This window comes from Ammospiza caudacuta, chromosome Z (genome assembly GCF_027887145.1).
Source record: "Ammospiza caudacuta isolate bAmmCau1 chromosome Z, bAmmCau1.pri, whole genome shotgun sequence".
NCBI classification, from domain to species: domain Eukaryota; kingdom Metazoa; phylum Chordata; class Aves; order Passeriformes; family Passerellidae; genus Ammospiza; species Ammospiza caudacuta.
The window spans coordinates 80,700,683-80,719,967 of record NC_080632.1 but is presented as its reverse complement, the minus strand read 5'-3'; the positions used below and the strand labels follow the sequence as shown (position 1 = coordinate 80,719,967).

The following is a 19,285-nucleotide window of genomic DNA, read 5'->3' as shown; positions in this document are numbered from 1 at the left end:
ACCATAGGGGTGGATTAGACATAAGGTTCCCATCAGGAGCCCATAATCTGGAATAAGGGGGCAAATGTTAAAAGTAACCAGGTCTCAAGTCAGATTTTGGCACGTGGATGGCCAACACCAGCCTGCTGCAAACACAAACAGCCAGAGGCTGAGCAGCCCAGGGAAGCAACCAGGGAATTTGCCTTCATTGTCCTGCACATGAGAAGCAAGGTGGGGTTCACATCAGCTAAGTCTAAATGCAAAGACAACCTCCATGATCAGTAGAGAGGAACAGGCACTGCAAAAGACCATGCACGGTTTATGCCTCAAACACCAAGTTCAAGAGTGGCTCAGAGTTACACTTTCCACACATTTGGCGTTACATGGCCTTGAGTTCTCTCCTCGCCTGTGTGGTGTCAGATCATTGAGTGTGAGCAGCAGCCAGCTGCTCACATGTGGGTATAAAGGAGCCCTGTGGCAGAATACCCTGCTGCTGCTTCATACATCACCCCTGCCCTGCTAACACCTTGTAGTACCTCTGTGAGCAACTTTGCAGAAGTAAGGGCTGATGCAAGGTTTAGCTATTACCAGTTCTATGTTGGTTTCAGCACTTCAGCTGTCTGGGTTTTGTTGGATGGCACAGGCATAGAGGAGAGCAGGAACTGCTCAGTAGTAGCATCTGTAGGCATGGATCCTCCTCTTGCGTGAGTCCAACTGTAGTCATTTTATGGATAAGTACATTTTCCTCTAGAGACAACAATACAGCAGGATCTGCTAGGCTCTTCATCATCTTAACCTACTTGTCAGCCAGCTTGATAACTTGTTGTTACTAAAAATGTGTGCAGAGCAATTAGAATAAATCTAACTTATTATGAAGCGCTTTTCAAAAAAAAAAAAAAGGGGGAAAATTAGGAGAAAAAAAAAAAAAAAGGAAAAATGAAACTAATGGCCTTGCTGCCCAACTATGATTAGCTACAAATAAGGGATGGATTAATTCCCTGAAGGCATTCTGTGATATTCATCAGCCAATTTGTGGTCTGACTTTACTGGGAAGACATATGTTAGGAGATTCCTATTGCCTTCTGACCTCATGCTCCTTGTGATGCTTGTTTGAACTTGTACTTTCTTTGTTGGTTGACAAATCAAAAAGATATTTTTATTCTGCTCAGAGGTGGTCACACATAGAAAGATATTTTGAATACTCCATCTGCACAGGGTATTGATTGCTTTATGTGGCAAGAAGTATGAGGCAGGGAAGGGCTTTCAGACTAAATTCTTAGCTGTTTCTGATCCAGTCTGCATTCCTGGCTATTGACAGGAGGGGTTTACCCTCATCCCTGTTCTTCAGGCTCCCACATCATGTTAGGCACTGCCAGTGAAGAACATTGTGAGCATCTGTTGCCCTCTCTCCTGGGAGTGAGCAGCTCTGGGGATAGTGATGGTCCCCAGTGATTTTGTTGAGTGAGAGAGGGATGATTTGAATAACAGAAACCTATTCACAACACAGTGGGCAAGGTTTTTAATCCTACTCGTATAGTGATATGAGAAAGGAAAAAGATATCTGAAAAAGCAATAGAAGGAACATCTGGTCCTCTACCACCAGAAAATTCTCAGTATCCAATACTCCTGCAGCATGTGGACAAGTTAGATCCAAATCCTGGTTTGAAATGGAGGCTGCTGTCTCACACATGACTATCCTACTGAGCTAACAGTAGAAGTGGAATTAGCTTTTCAATTTCTTTCCCATCACACCAATCTCAAGAAATTTTTGCACTTTAAGTTTCACTGGTCCTGATGTTCTGACAAATCATTTTTGCTGTCATGCACCAGTGTTTCTAGGGGAAACTATTAGAAATTTTAAAAGTTATGTTTAAAATTTCATGACCTGTGTGAAATAAGTCAGATCCCTCTCCCAATGTGATTCAACAAAGCCACTGTCGGGTAACAGGAGTGACACTGATTTATTTGCCTCAGACCATGCCGCAGCCTGCACTGGTTAGTTCTTTGTTTACTAATTGCTTTTTTTCCCCCCCCTTGTGGAGTAAATTCTGGTGCTAATTATGATGCGCAGTAAAGAAGCAAAGCAAGCCTCTGTATATGAATGTCTGACTCCTCCATTAATTACATGTCTGTCTTTGTTCTTCCTTGCAGATGAACAGACCGATCCAGGTGAAGCCAGCGGACAGCGAAAGCCGAGGAGGTAGTTGACTGCATTGCTTTCAGCCACAGTGCTAAATATAATTGTTGTCTCTGGCTTCTCTCAGGCAATGTGCTGATCAATTAGTAACGTAATCACTGCCAAAGAAATTCCCTCCACAGCAAAGATTCTCTTTATTAAATCTCCTTTACTTCGTCTCACTTTCCTCATATTCAATTATTATTTGATTTTAAAAGGCAGGCAGGTGCCAGCGATTGCCTGAGAAACAAATAACTGCCTTGTTAAGAAGTGAAGCATCAGGCAGTGACTTAACAAAGTTTAACAGCAGTGGACAGCAATGGGGATTTTTTCAAGCCCGTGTCAGGCTGAGCTGTAGATGTGTTTAATTTGGTTAGGATAAAGCAGAAATTCTATGGTTCCTCTAACCATGTTGTTTCTGCATGCACTCAAGTAACTCTGCTTCTGGAAAAAGCAAATTCTGAGCTGGCAGAGTTTTCTGCACCTGTATCAGCTTATCTGGATAAACCTGTTGTGGAAACTGAAGACTTCTCCCAGACCCTGGGAGTTATTCAGGATTTGCACAGGTATAGCTGAAATCAGGAGCTGGTATTTTGCTTTTCCATTCTACACAGTGGATTTGGAAGGCTTTGTTAAGTGATTGTTCAATAGATCACCAGTGATGAGGTGTTTCCTGTAAAAGGTTTTTTACCTGAACTGATGTGGTGATACTTCACCGTACTCTTCTAATAGGAGCCTGTTTGTCAGATCAAACACACAGATCACTGAGAGAGTGTGAGATGGTCTGTTATGCTGGATAAATTACCATCCTGCTATTTTTTTCTTGTGTCTGTACATTTATATATATATACACACGCATATATATATAATGACATGTACTCTTCCTCTCTATCCCTATCTCTTTGGGAAAAAAATAGAGAGCCTTTTCCTCATCTTTTCAGTAAAAACCTCTAGTGCTTATGTATCTGATAAATGTGGGAGTAGATTTTGTCATTTAGCAATGATGTGGCTCTTAGATGTCTGAAAACTTTTCAATTTCCACCATAAATATAAACTCATCCTCATTTGTGGGATGACTATCTTTGTGCTGGCATTAGTGGAAATCTCCGGCAACTACTACTTAAAAGGAGAAAAATGCCTCACAGAGAAAAGGCACCACATTCTCTCTCATTTCATTTGGAAGCTGTGGATTTCAGGGACTTTGGCAGTGTCAGTGTGAGGCTGAAACTCTCCAGTGACTCAAGCTGTTGGGAGAATTGGTATGTAGCTTGTAGTTAAAGGGTTGGTGTTACAGGCTGGTGAAACTACAGGTTGAAAAGGGTTCTGCAAGGACTGGCTGTGGTGGTGTGTAACTGCAGAACAGGAGAAATGAGTGCTGAAAAAACACCAGAAATCTCCATCAGAGACAAATACTGCCCTTTCAGAACCTCTATAAAGAAAATTTAGGGGAATTTGGTCAATATAGGGGGAAAGTACCTGATGGGATCTGGCAAGTTCTGCATTCAAGGGCCAGGGCACATTTCTGACTTGCAACAAAGACGCATCACATCCTCCAGCATTGTCCAGTGTTTTTTTATAGAACCAGGTCAATTTCTTCCCCTTTCCATCCTTGTCTGATGATCTGGCTCTGTGTCTGAGTAGGACTGGGTAAGCCATGGGCAGTTGTCAATGCCAGTCTCCTAGGGGAAAATGGAAAGGCTCAGCTGCCTGGGCAAATGAGGGGACATTAAGCACATTCCAGTGGAGTTTGTGCCGACAGCGAGAGTGAAGGGAAGGCCTTTTGTCCATTTAATTAGACATACCAAAAAATAATAATTAGGCTGGCCAATTTGCCTAGTGCGCCTACAGGGTATGTAGCTCCCAATCTTTTTTTTTTTTTTTTTTTTTTTTTCTAATGCAAATCAGTAATAGAGAACACATGCTTGGCTTTCTGGGGAGGGTTTTCAAACTCCTTTGCTAAGAGCAGCTGCTTTCAGGAGCAGTGGTTTGAACTGCAAAGGGCTCCAGTAGCAGCTTGATTCCACATTATCCCACCCGTGGCCCCCTCCCCATTGTATTTTAGCTAATTACCTCCTCATCTTACACAAACCTCATCTTTTCTCATCCAGCCTGCTCCCATATTTCTCCTGTCAGTGGTGATCATAATGCAGAGGCCAAGCGGGTGCTCTCATCATTGATGTGAAAGACACGTTGTCCTAATTCCCCACTGACAAGCTGCTTCTGGGCTGGGGATGCTCCAGGACGGCATGACTCAAGGGCAGCTGTGGGAGAAAAGAACAATTGGCACCCAAGGGAGGCATTGTGTGAAAACTTACGTTCTTCAAGAGCCCACCGGTTAGAGCAGGCACGGCAAACAGAATGCTAAAAAGGGGGCCCTGTGCCTTAGGAGCGCATCAAAAGGCTTCATTAGGGCTGCAAGATAAAGGTCAACCTCAACAATAAAGAAATTTAAATTGTGGCTTATTATACCCTGTCCCTCTATCAGTATGGGACATAGGGGAGGAGAGGGGCTTGGGAGATGAAGCAGCTCTTCCACGGAGCACAAGTCCTTGCTCTGCCCAAAATCCACACTCTGGATCATGGGGAATAGACACCCTGGATTAAGGGGAACTCTGGTGCCACAGTGCTAATGAAAAAATGCAGTGTTTTCTGGAACTGCAGCTTGCAGGCAAGTTTTTACTGAAAAAGGTGAGCAGCATTCTTGTGGAACTGAGATTGTGTTTTCTTTGGAGACAAGTACTTGCATTTTACTGAAACAGGAATCTTTGCATTTTTCAGCAAGTTCTTCCACAAGTAAAAGGTGATAAGAGTCACAAATTTATTCTCGCCTTCAACCAGATTAAGCTCAGTTTTTCTTGTTGTTCGGGAGTCTGGATTTATTTTTTTCTTCAGTCTTTAACCCTCCCTGTGCCCTAATTCTCAGATGAAATGAGAGTGAGTGTTAGCATTCAGTGTGTGTGAGCTGGAATTTAGACTGTCTTAGTTTGGGAAAGCGTTCAGTATATTGCTGTCAAAAATTACAGTCAACCCACCAAAATGGATATGGTGAGTGTCATTAATAATTTTTCTGGGTTTATTATTTTTTTGTTAATATCCATATTGTACTGTGAGCAAAACAAAGCGTGAAAACCTTTTAAACAAAAACTGGCATTATTTACATTTGCCTAATCAATCCCATGGGAAATAGAAATTAATGTGTCCTCAATATATTCCTCTAGGGAAATAGTCTCAATTACTGGGAAAATTTTACATTTTACATTTCTGCTTGTTTGTGCATGTATGTGCATAGTCAAGATACAAAATATTCTATAGGGGTATTCCTTTTACAAAATGCTTCATAAAGTTTCAAATACCTGATCAGAAGATCAGAGTCCATTGAGACTTTTTACTTTAACACTAACATAATTGATGGAATATGATAGAAAATGAGCAATTCCATATTTTGTCATGAAAAATCAGATTGTGAGTCCAGCTCTACTAAGGATATCTTAGGAACTTTCATTGGCCTTTGTTTTGGCCATTTTATCTTGATTATACAGAAACTACTTTGCCAGAGACTAGTTAGTCTAATACAGTTTTAGGGAGGTAAGCTAGAACTCCACATCAAAATTTCGAACATAAAAAATCCCAACTAAACTGTTAGAATTCACTATTATTCTCGCCTTGGTGGAGGTGGTTTTCCTCAGCTCCTTGTCTGATATTAAGCTCTAAAAATAGCCTGCAGGTATCTATCACTTAAAGTTTCTCAAACTTAGAGAGTGATCTCAAGTCTGTTTTGTGGTTTGGGGCAAAAGTTTGGAGCCATTTCTTATTTCATCCACAATATCTCCAGCCCTCACTAGGCAGCTTTCACTGCAGCTGGCAGGGTTAACCTATGATAAACGCAGCCCCTAGGTCCCACTATGTTGTACAGGCAGTAACATTTTTTAAAAGGAAAGGACTCTCCTGCTGCTCCAGCTGCAGCCCGTTAGTGATGCTTAGATGCTCCACTGCTCCCACATTCCTCTCAAAGGACAGAGGAAGGTCCGAGAAGGAAACCATGCAAAGATGTATGCCGTGTGCTATACCCTGGCTCAGTGTAAATGTCACTACCAAAATGCGTTTTGTGGTGGTTTTGGGGTCCTCCAGCCTTCAAACAGAAGGCTCCTGGAGTAAAGAAAGGAAAAGTAGAGAGTGGTTTAGGATTGAAAGGGTGTAGTGTCCTGCAGAGAGAGTGTTAAGAGGTTAACAGGAAAGACTGTGGTGCATTGTACTGCAGTATTTCTGCAGTATTTCTGCATGCAAGAAACCTGCTAAAGTTTCTGTCTGTGCTTTCAAGCAGGTTATCTTTTGTTCATGTTTGAGGGAGGTGTGTGCTGTGTTGTCAGGACTTAGGACATTTCTCTGGCTGTCTTGAGCAGCTAAGACTTTTGCCAGGGGTCTCAGGACCCTGGCACAGAGCTTAAAATGCTTGTGGTTTTGATTACGACTCGTGGAGCAAGTTACTAACTTCAGATGAAGACTTGCAAGCTATGACAAATTAAGTAGAATAATAGTGAAGTTATCACAGGGTGGAAAGTAGATTTTGAGATTTTTGGTATCGGGGTTCAGGAGGCAAGATGGAGGAACCTGGGTGTGTCCAGCCTTTCTCCTTCTTCTTGGCCTCCATCTTCTGCTGTGATGTTGGCACTTACAGATTGGTTTAGAGTAGAAGCTCACTCTCTAACATAGGTGATAGGTATTGGAAAGTCATTGTAAATATTATACATGTAGTTTTTAGTGTAAAGACATAACACTGCCCTGGGGGCAGGCAGTGGGCCTGGAACTGTCCTGCTGGACAGACCTCAGCGGGGCAGGAGAACATTTTTTATAGATAAGACACAATAAACAACCTTGAGACTGAGAAATTAAGAGCTCTGACTCCTTCTTCAAGCACCGGTTTGGGAAAAGAGACTTTCTAACTTTTCTCTGAGTCACTCCAACTAGCTAAAGATCCTGACACTGTGTCATTTTTTGTTGCTTGGCAGCTGGAAGGCTTAGACTTTGTATTTCAACTAACTTGCAGTATTTCTCTACCTGTTTCTTGAGGTGCAAAATCTGAAACTATCTGTTTGGTCAGGGTTTATTCCAGATTCAGAGCAAAATATTCAAGTACTGAATTAGAGTTAACAGCAAAACGTGCCTTGCTCACAAATTATTTTCTGCTTCTTATTATACCCTTTCCATCAGCTTGGTAATGATGATGGGGTCAGAACAGCTTCTCCACATTTTCTAAGTTAAATTTTCATTTAGGACAAAAGCCTGGGTCTAATTCTTACTTCAAGCAGGTAGTCTCTAGCTTGCTAGCTCTCTGCTGTGGGTGGCAGGGCAATCTGTCCTAGGTCCCAGTAATTATTTGTTAGTCAGTTGTTTTCCATTTAACCAACCAGAATTACACAGCTTGTGCAGATGTCCAAAACCTCTCAGGGAGCTTCCCATCGAGGTACCAGCCAGATCTGGGCCTATTTGGGTGCTGCAGTCATGCAAGACTGGTTTCCTTCAGCTTAGTTTGTCTTCATGTTGGTATAATAGTCGTACGTGGAATGATTTCCTTCCTCCTCGGAAGCCCTTTGTAAAGAATAAATTAGTTGCTCAGATCTTTAGACCAGAAAAGTCTGAAGACATCTAAGGATGAGAAAGCAGAGGGCAGCCTTGGCAGAGCTCAGCATCTTCTCTCCTGCCCTGCTGAAGGCTGGGCTGTGCCTGGTGTGAGCAGGCCTGAGGTCTGGGCCGTGCACGTGCCAGAGCTGCATCTCTGCAGCTCTCATCTCTTCCTCAGCTCTGATCCACACGTGTTGCCTGCGACATCCAGCTCTTTGGAAGACACTTTACTAGCTGCTTCCAGCCTTTTACCTTAAAAAGACTTCCCACCCAAGAGCAGCAGGAGGGAATATCTTCTTCCAAGGTGGCAATCCTTACATACTGCCTTTATGTGGCCTGCCCAGCTTCACGTCAAATCCTCCTCCTAAGTCTCATACATCTCCCCTTCCAGAGATTTGTACTCAACATGGTTAGCTGGTTTTGACTTCTTTCAGGAGGCATTTGGAAAAAAATACTCCCACATTCAAATATAAATATCTTTTTCTCCATCAATTACATATCAAATATTACCTACTAGAGATGAATTGCAGTATATCTGTGTGGACAGTAAAGAGAACAAATGACTGGTTAAATTTAAACCTAATATTCTGTTAAAAAGTCTATCACAAGTGAAGATGAGCTCATGAATGAAGGGGAAAAAATAAAAAGAAAAATCAAGAACACAGCAAAAATCTTGATATTAAATTGGGAGGCAGCTTTCTTGCCTTAGAGGCTGGGGAAGTGTCAGGACCAGCAGCAAACTCTGGTGTCATTATCAGAGGCTCCTGAGGAATTACTGTAGGAGATGCTGCAGTACTGGGAGAGATGTCAATGCCTTTGAAGCCTGTTTGTCTTGTCAAGGGCTGGGGAAAGAGCTGGGTCCAGAACCAGAACAGGCTCTTAAGGTATCCCACAAACTTGAGCATCACTCTGAGGACATGTCGGATTTTATTTCAGATCTGAACATCTCTTATGACCTGCAGTGTTTTTCCTTCAGCTCTAAGATAAATCTGATCCAGAAAGAGCTTTTCAGTGCTCATGGAAATCTTGTCTTCCTAGCTGTAAGTGGTTGTGGGACTGATTACAGTCAATGGAAAATCAAAATCTCTTGGTTATTGTGGAATTTCAGCACTATGTGACCCTACTGACAGCTGACACTCTGCTGTCCTCAGAAAGCTGTATTTTCAAGCAGGGAGAGTGTACCAGCATGCAAATGGATCAGTTAATTCAAAGTGGCCCTGGATGACCCTGTTCTTGCTCTCCATTCTCTGTTAAAACTTAATTCTGGGTGAGAAAAAGGGTTTCAGCAGATCCTCACGTGTAGCGTTTTATATTTGATGACTCTGCTGAAGGCTGATGTGCTCCATTCTGCAGTCAAATGTTGAAAGAATATAAGGGACATCAAACTTTTGTTCACATCTGCCCTTCCCATGGTGATTGAAATCAATGGAAGTGTGCCCATCAATAGGAACTGGAAAAGATCCACAGGACATTGTGTTCTAGTACATGTCCTAAGGACAACCTTTTAAAATCAAGTATTAGGGGAATAAAAGGGAAAAAACCCAAAAACCAAAAACCACATTGCACATTTTTCAAAAAATGTCTGTAACCTAACAATTTACTGACAAGAAGGAGGAGAGAGAGAGACTGGGGAGCTCATCTCCTCGAGGTTTTGATATTGGCTCTGTTTCTTGCTATGACAGAACTTTTGATCAGTTATGTAACTTTGATTCCCTTCTCCTTCACACCCTTCCTTTATTGTCTGCCTGGGCTGTGGTACGTTTTTATTTGCTCATTTCTTGTAGATAGTGCCTTTGGCATTCATGCAAAGGCTGTCAGTGTCAAAGGGTTAAGGCACCAATGAAAGCCTGTAGCTGTACACAGGAGGATGTGTACAGGGCCAAAAATCAGCTGCAGTGGGTAATCAAGAGCCCTCATACTGCAGTGTGATATTTGGAGTTTTCTTCAGTAAAAGGACAAAATGGAAGAAGCAGTGGGAGGAGAAGAGTGGAGGAAATAAAAAATATAATCCTATAAAAAATCCTACCATTGTAAATACAGTTCAGCCTCCTGGGTGAACTCGGGGACACATAACAATCCCAGTATCCTTTTCTTAATGTAAAGGTTGCTTGTCAATGGGGTTTTATAGGGAATTAATAATACATTTATATATACGCGCCACAATTAATTGCAAGGCATTTATGGCACTGAACAGTTAGAATGCATTATGATAATCACTCCTCGTGCATTGACTTTATTGTAAAGGTTTTGCTGATCACTGTAATTGGCTTGTTATTACACAGGAATATAATAACACCTCTCTGTATAGTAGTTTATAGCACATCAATAGCAAATGCATTCCCTTTATTGGAAGCAATGTGCATTTTATTAGAATACAGCTGAATAAGTGCAATCTGTGTAGACAAATGAAGTTTCTAATGACCTGTCTCACAAAAGAGTCGAAATAACAAGCCATTCATTATGTATTTTTTTCCACTGATGAACTTCTAGTTACGGTTACGCAGCCATTCCTTTAAAAAAAAATAAAGGCATGTTTTTCTGTTCTTTCAAAAAAACATTTTGGGGAAAAGAAATGTATGGGCCATTTTTCTGCCTGTGTTGAATAAAGTAAGGGTGACTGATGCTCACACCTTAGAGATTTCATTTGCTTGTTGAGATTTTCCAAGCTTCTTCCTTGGCTATTTCATGTGACATTCACAAAGAATCAAAATGTTCTTACACTGAGTCCAAATGCAGCTCTTGGAGCAGTACTATTCAAACAACCCCTATGAAGTCACAAATCTGTTAGGTATGAGGGTCTTGGTGTTGCCCTTATTCCTGTTGAATGGGCTCTTTTCCTTTGATTCACAGAGGCATTTCTATATTTAGCAAAAAAAAAAAAAAAAAAATCATTAAGGTACCCAGAGTTTTCTTCATATCTGCCACCATTACTCCAGATCTAAATTTCAGATTTTTCTGGAAACTTAGAGTGGCGTGAATCTGACATACACATTTAATTAACATGCATTTGTTTGTCCAACTATCCCCAAGTGTGATAAATGTAAATCAAGTGCCTAACCACTTCTGAAATCTGGGTAAACAAGATTGTTGTTTTCAGACCTGGTACAGTTATACTGCTGCCCATGGTATAAACTGAGTCCAGTGTTCAGCACATGAAGATCACCATCCTTCATCTTTAAAATTCCACCAGTGGTAGATTTTTGTCATAAACTCGGCTGATTAGTGGATGGGGCTAATAATGTCAAAGTTGTGGGTTTGATCCTCATACCAGCCATTCACTTAAGAGTTGGACTTTTGGGTGGGTCCCTTCCAACTCAGAATATTCTGTGATTCTGTGATATGTGTCTGCTTCTTCTCAACTGTCACTTGTTTATCATAGACTCGCAAATCCCTTTGACTCTAGAGTAATTCAGGGTATTTCTGGAAAGTAGGAGCTAGGAAATGTCTGCACCATGGGCAGGACTCTGAGCTGTTGGCACCCAGATTGGCTCAACCCGGTTTTGACACAGACAAACTCTCTTTGAGTGGGAGTTTCAGTGGGGAGGGTTTTGCCTCTTGCCTGCTGAGATCTCAGATTGGAGTGTCACAGCTTGCAAGAAGTTTCAAGACTCCGGAAACACTGGAGGTCAAGAAAACTTTCCTTCGTGACATACACAGCATTTTCCAATTTGCTATATATATTTTGCAGTATGTACATGAAATCAGCTTGGGAGGAAGAACATCTCTCAATGTAAATGACTTAGCTCACTGAGTAAACTGTATCAACTGCTTTTACCCAGAATCTCTGGGCCTCTTAGGAGCCCTAGACTTAGGGACAGGAGAAATTTTAAATAGGGCAACTATGCCATGGTTCTTAGAATGTTACTGCAGGCAGAATTCACTTTTTCTAGCTTTATCACAAAAATATTAAGCATACAGTCTAAGTTAGTAATCTAGTCTCCTCCTATGGACAGTGGAGAGAGAGAAGAGCTTCCAAACTATGATTCATCCTGTCCTAAGACAGATTGGATAAATGGCACTTCAAAGTTTCCCTTCCCTCTCCCCTCACTGAATCAGGAATGAACCTATGGCAATTAACTTAGATTTAGATATCTCACTTTTAGACACCTAAAGAGAGGTAAGATGAATCGCAACTTTCACCTTTTCAGGCCACAGTTTTCTATCTGTATCATATGAAGGATGATACTTGACTTTTCTGAAACCCTAGGCGAGATCTATGAATTAAAATTGCTATATAAAAACTATGGATTTTAGAAGTTTGGGGTTTGTCCTAAAAAGAAAAGGTATCTTTTTTCATTAATGTGTTTGCGTCATAATATCAGGGGAAGAATAGAAGGGATTGAATCCCTATCAGCCTGAGCAATAGAGATTATCTGATCAGTTTTAATTCCTCTTTAAAGTCAATTTCTATTTTCATTTTTTGTATTTTATTTTGCTACCACTCATATGCTCAGGACAGAAAGTGAACCAAAAAACCTCCCCAAAACCTTAAAATTAAAAGTAGTGGTGTGTAGCATCAGTGTCTTTAAAATGTGTTTTCATAATTAAGAAAAGTATTTTTATCTTTAAAACCAGCTTGCTTTGGAATCTGTGATGGAAAATGAATATGGCCCCTTGTAATATCATTTGTAGAGAGGCAATTTTCAAGGCAGCACTGCACTGAAACATTTTCCCCCAGGGAGGATAAACAGTTGGCTTCAATTAGTGAGGGACTGTTTCCTTTCTTTTCAATTTTAAGGACAGTCTTGCAGCCTGATCCTGCACAGAGGAAGAGAAATCTCTGCACAGGGCAATAGACTGCAGCTTGGAAGACTGAGGCTTAAATTCTTGCCTTGCCACAGATATTCTCCTTGACCTTGAAGAGGTTACTTAGGATCAGGCTATTATTTTCACTCCATTTCTATCTGGTGACTATTATTACCTTTGACTGTCTGAATATACACGTAAAATTGGCCGAACATCTTGCTCTGACTCCAGTTTCCTTCTATAAAATAATATTGGTGCTGCAAGGATACATGCATTAAAGATTATTAGGTGCTCAGGTTCTCTAATCATTAGTTCCACAGAAATAACTTGGTTAGATAAATAGAGGTGTTCAAAAGTGTCAAATGTGTTTCACTGCTCAAATCTCACATAAAGTCAATGGGCCTTGGGTGTCTAAATATTCCCTTTGAAAATCTCCCCAAATAATGATGTTCTTCCAAATAGTTGGAGCCAGCTTTGTGGGGCTGATTCCTTACACTTTTACAATGGAATCAGCTCCATCTTTCTCCCATAGGAGAAGCTGCCTATGGATGCTTGTGGAAAGTGAGGAGGACATGTTCCATGGCAGGGCAGGCTTGTTTCATAAAACAAGTTGAGACTGCCCAATGAACAGGACTGGAAGAGTGTTAAAAATAAGGGAAAAGTAACTTAAGTATCTTAGGAGTTCCCTTAGTGAGGGAATGCTTTCTTTTTTGCATCAAACTTTAAATGCAGGAATTGATAGTTAATAAAATACTTCCTGCCCATAAACTGCCATATGCATGGTAATTAATTCCCAAAAATCTTTATTTTATCCATCTCTAGAGTCACTGATAAATGGCCAGATGCATTGATTACTAACCACAATATACTAACACTTCCAAGCAGACAGCCAATTAACATGAAATTATATTGCCACAACCTGAGGTACATTGGATGTATTGCTTTCTTGTTGTTTTTTTTTTTTTGCCCAAAATGATTATGACTATAATTATTATTAAGAATAGCTAATGAAACAGAGGCGTGGAAGAGTGGGCCAGAACCACAGGAAAGGGTGAATCAAGTTTGTGTGACTTTAATGACTTTAGAGATTGGACTAAACCAACACAGTCTCTCCAATCCCTAGACCAGAAATCTAATTATTTATCATCTTTTTTGTGGTAGTGCCTATAGAACCAGCCACGAATGATGACACCAGGCTCACTGTACAACACAAAATAGACAAAAGTCTTCTCTTCCTTAAAAAATTAGTCTCTAAAGACAACCAGAGGCAGTGTTTGGATACAGAGGTGTCAGACAATGTCTCCCCAGGTGACACAAAAGGAATTGTGCTGGGTTGCACAGTTAGGAGTGAAATTAGCAGTTCAAGTCAGGGGCTGAGGACTTAGGGTCTGCCCAGGGCAAGAAAACAGTAGGATGGCCTTCAAGCAAAGCTCCTTTTGGTGACACATCCTCTGACACAAAGCAAGTGACATCATGAATGGCACACACAAGAGCCTAAGCCAAAGCAGCACAGCCTCCTTCTTGACCAGGACCATTCTCTTACACTCTCACACCACAGGGTGGGTGAATGTGATCACACCAAAGGCCAGACAGCTGAAAAAAAATTATCTCAGGTTTAGCAGATATCTGAGGGACACAAGAAGGAGCCTGTTATGCCACCATGCCACTCACTACAGAGGAGGCAGCTCAGTGGGCACCGTGGTAGAAACAAGGGTGCAAGGCTATAGATGTCCCCAAAATAACAACTGTATCTTTACAGAGAGCTCTTCAAAAGGACCAAGAGCACCTAAAACAAAACAGAGGTCAAAAAATCATGTTCACAACAGAAATTCTATTCCAGGGTCTGCAATGAACTGAATTTATCCCTGCCTCTCCTTGATCTCAGTGTGTGATCCCACAGTCTTCCCGGGTATTACAGGCAATGGGGTTTCATTAGAGCCTCTGATGTTTCCTATTTGAAGTTTGGGCTTTGAGAGGAAAGGCCAAAGCACTGGAGCAGTAGCCATTCTGGTGTTTCTCTCCAGATAAAAAGGAAAGGAATAGGGTTTAGATCTAGATGAAATCATTAGATCTCATTTAACCTTCTGCATAAACTGACTGTAAAATTTCACCCAAATGATCTTTGTTGAGACTTCTGGCTTGTGTTTGACTGAAGAATAAAGAAATTTAGCCAGAGAATGACTCTTTTGAGGCTTCAGTACAACTTTGATATCAAACAGGTTGGAATTGATATGAACCTTCTAAAAAGCTTTTAGTAATTCAGTTCAATTAGTAAGGATACATTTTGGTGATCAACTACATGTAACAAGTAGAATATATTTTTTCATCAAATACCTAAATATGTATGCTTTCTCCAGTTTCCCTCACAAAAAAACAAGGGGCAATCTTTGCTTTGGGCAAAATTTTCCAGATTTTTCTAAAGAGACCCTTGAAAAAACACAACAGGGTGACTCTCCTAAAACTGAATGGGTGGAAATATTCATGTTTATGGACAATGGAGCTCATTCAGAGCAATAAAAGGGAAGTCTCCTGGAAAACAGATATTCCGTTGCAGAGGATGCAATCCGCATGGCTCCTCCTGTGTGGTCCCAGTGCTGTCATTTCCTTCTTGCCACATGTCCGTAACAACACAAATGTTTCTGCTTCAGTTTCTGTCTTCCTATTCTGACCATGTGCCAAAGAGGTGAGACATGTTCAGGGCTTTTCAGAAAGTTATGCTGTCCCCAACTCAAAAGAAATGTCTCATCTGCCTCATCCAGTGACCACAGAAATGGTTGTTTGCATGTCTGCAGACACTGTGGAGTGACAGAATTTCCATAGGTAACTTATCAGGAGACAGAAATCCTCCATTTTCAGACATCAGTAACATGGTGACCTTTAACAACATCGCAAGCTTTCACTCTCTCTTTAAAGCATTATATCCATCCTTAGGGAGAAAAACTTGTAGCTAAGGATTGAAATCAGAACTGGATCATAATTCTGGCTGTGCTATTCAATTGCCCTGCTGTACTTAGGATCCATTTATTTCTAGAAGGGCTTTTTTTTTTTTAATTCTGTCTTGAATCTAAAAAAAGAAGTGACCAGGCTGGCAGTGACATGTGATTAATAGATTGCACCTTTAGAAAAAGTTAGCAGAAGGAGATTAGCATTGCAGCCTATTATTTATTAATTAAATGCAGACACCCTATTTATACCAATGCTGATGGCATTAGTTCACATCCATGCTTTGGGACTGCATTATCCATCCGGTCTCCCAGCATAGTAATGTTTGTTACTGAGCTGGTGGATGTTGCTGGGCTCTTTCTGTCACTTGCTTCTGTTATCAGCAGGAAAGGACAGCCAAGAAGTTAAAGATCCAACCTGAACATTTTGTTCAAGTGTCTGCTCTGTCTCTAAGAGCCTGAGTTACCTTGGCCATATCTCTGGGCTCCCTTGGGACATCACTGCTTGCTTTCTACATCTGTACCTCCCCGTAGCTCAGTGTGCAGTGAAGATTGAGCATGCAAGGCAGAGTGCTGTGTGAGACCTTTCCCATTGCCTACAGGAGGAAGAATTACATTAGTGGGCATATAGGTACCTGCTGCTGCTATTTCAGTCATCAGAATGGGAAAGAGTTATCACAAGTGTTGTTATTTAGCTGTGCCAGGGTAGAAAATTATACTTCACATGACTCTTGTTTGATAAGCTTGTCCTCCTGCCTACAAAGTATTCAAAGGAAAATTCTGAAGCCTAATACAACCCTGAAGCTTCCATTGTTCCTAGCAGCTGTTTTCAAGATCCTGCCTTCAAATCCAGGAAAAACAACAAATGGATTGCAGGGCTCTTCCTGATTCCACCTCAGAGCAATGCCATGGGCTTCTCTGTCACAGGTTAAGCTTGGGACAAGCAGATTGCTGTGAAATGGCCTTCTCTTGCACCTTGAATTAGAGAAAGCCCTAGTGGTGCCTGACACACTTCTGCTAGTTTAAATCAGGAGATAGCTCTTTACTGCCTCATAAACAAATACATGGTCTTTGGTTGGACCCACTGTTGTTTCATGAGCCAGCAGGGCCAATAGACCATACATGTTTGGCCTTCAGAGTAAAGATGGGAATCCAGGAATCCTCACATTCACCTGTGGGTATCCTTGAAAATGGATGTCCATAGTCCAAATGACCAGCTACTCCTGCAGAAACGTGTCATGAATGCTTAGATTTGGTAGGGTTTCTTAACAAGTTGTGATATACATCTCTTTTGTGACTGTGTTTGGCTCTTTTTTCACACATTAAAGGACAAGTTAGATGCATGAACTAGTCTCCCAACAGCATCTTCTACTTGTAAGCAGCTGCTTTGCCTCTCAGCAGGATGATCTGCAACCAGAGCAGGCAGTCTGGTCATGAATAGGTTTAAGGTTTTCTTTGTACTCTGGGAAAATTCCTAAGTCTACAGATTTACAAAAATAAGTTTTAAAACCGTGGTGAACTCATGAAACTATTTGGGCTTTGATTCAAAACCCTCTCAGAATGAGACTTCTGGAGTCTGAGTAGGCTTTGGATCAACACCACCATGGAAGTGTTCCTCCAGAGCAATCTGAGGACCCGAGCCTTAGGCATCCTCCTACCATCATTTTGGTGTTTGCTTATTTGAATTTTTGTCAGCTATCATGTTCCCTCGCTGAAAGCTGAGCACTGTAACAGCCAATAATTAAAAGTGAATATTGAAGAGTCTTTCAGCATTATCTGCACCATGATACAATCTGAACACAGGCAAAAGACATTAAAAGATGAATGAAGAGAGTGAATGGGCTGATTTATCCTGGACTGTTTCTCACGGTGTGAAGTCTGCCTTTCACAGCCTGATGAAGTGCAGAGACAGTTAGTGGATTTGCTACCAGGAAGGGCACACATTCATTTCCCTTCCTGCAAATGTATTTAGAGCTGAAATTGAGCATAGGGAAAGTTAGAGCCAAAAAAGCAACCACTGAAAATGCAAACTATCGTTTATTTTGGCAAGCTGGTGTTAAGAAGAATAAGTTGAGGGTAGTAGAAACTGGCATAGAAATTTTACAGAAGGATTTCTCCCTGTGTGTGTATGCTTCCAACTGGTTGTTTTTTTCTTCTTTTTTCTGCCCTGCATTTCTTGTAGGTTTCCACAGTTAGACATTTCTTCCTATGGAAATTTATTAAATACTCTACCAGTTGTGAACATACCCACTTCTAACCTTAGACAAAAAGAGAGTTGCATGCAAAGTGAAACTGCAGTTCCTCCCCATCCCCACTGCTGTAGCAGTAGCATAAAGCACCTCGTCTTTAGTCAGGTAGTGAAGAAGGGCAGAAAGATGGATTTAAAATGGATGCTGCTCTGCTGGATGATGTAGATATATTAGCACTTCTGCATCTCTGTCAGTGACTCTCAAAGCCTCCTTCAGATGTAATCAGCCTCTTCACCTTGCCCGGTGTATGAATAAGGAAACTGAGGAACTGTGACTAATGTGGTTGGGAACAGCACATCACTACACAGCTTGGAGATGAAGTCACGTCTTCTAAATCCTGTTCAGTGCCCTACTTAAATCTGGTCTTCTTCATTCATTTTGCCCTCCGTCCTTCCCCCAGATTTTCACGAGTCTTCTGGGTGCTGTAAAAGTGCTATAAAGTGAATCAGAGGGCACAGGAGTGCATGGGATTGGGAAGGTTGCAGGGGAATTCCCTGTGGGTCCAGCCTGTCAGCACCCATCCATTCCTATGGATGGGGAACACCTTGCTGCTGGCATTGCAGGAAACAAAGGAAAAGGTGGTGCTATCATGCTGGAGAGGATGTAGCCCCATTCCTGACCTCCCTGCACCCTCTGTGTTGTAGGAATTCATCATCACTCTCCTGTCAGTTATATTATCTCCTGCATGCAGCCGTGCAAACACACAGCATAACACGTACAAATATCTGGTCACAAAAGGCTCAGCAACAGCTCTGACCAAATAAAATCCCCCTAACAGACAGTGAGTCTGGATATTGTCCTTTTAAATCTCCTTTGAAGGTGTCAATTTTTCCCCCTTTTTATGTAAATCTGTTCTACCTACACCACACAAATGCCAGGAAGTCTTAGAACAGTAAATACCCCTGCAGCACAAACAAAAATCATGCTTCAGAAAAATTGTTCGGCTTCTCAAAGCCACGGTCTTGCCCTTTAAAATGAAGGACGTGCTTCTGAAAAACTCTCCTTCTTCTCCAGACCTTTGTTTCCAGCATGTTTTCAGCTGTACCACCTTTGCCAGTGATGGTATCATAGCTTCTCAGGTTCAGCGAGGACACTCAGCCCTGAGAGACATTTAAGTAATGTCTTAGAATTTCAGAAAGTGTTTTGCCATTGAGTTAATATTAAAGCAACATCTTCAAAAGGCAATATGAAGCAATTTGCTATAAGTTATCCAGTCTATTGGCTAGGACCAATAAAATCCCTGCTCCTTCTTGCCAAAGGAAGTCAGACTTGTACAGTCAAGCTGTTTGTATGTGCCTGTCTGGGCCCATCTATCAGTCAATCTGTCAAGGGCTCCTCCTCTGAGCTTTGAACCCACTGGGTAATTTAACCTGTCGTTGATGGGGTGGAAGAAGTCCCAAAGCTACTGTGTTCCTATAAATTTCATGAAAATAGGCAGCCATGCAGAGCAGAGGGTTCTCATTAGTGTTCACAAGCCCATCTTTTATTAGACATCAATGAACTCATGGGGGTAGGGGCACTGGATGAGGGTTTACACATTCGGCTGCCCATGAAGCAACTTGTTTCAGTGTGTG

At 41.5% G+C, this 19,285-nt stretch overlaps 1 protein-coding gene across 3 annotated transcripts in view; it reads left to right on the top strand.

Annotated features, from left to right (window-relative positions):
• The window catches only part of CELF4 (CUGBP Elav-like family member 4), a 695,302-nt gene that overhangs the window by 390,837 nt on the left and 285,180 nt on the right, over positions 1 to 19,285 (top strand). For all 3 annotated transcript variants that reach the window (XR_009275938.1, XR_009275937.1, XM_058823562.1), the window contains exon 3: positions 2,131 to 2,179. Coding sequence is in view for 1 of the 3 variants with exons in the window: in XM_058823562.1 (XP_058679545.1) it covers positions 2,131 to 2,179 (49 nt within the window). In the remaining 2 variants the exon portion in view is untranslated. The remainder of the gene's footprint in view (positions 1 to 2,130; positions 2,180 to 19,285) is intronic.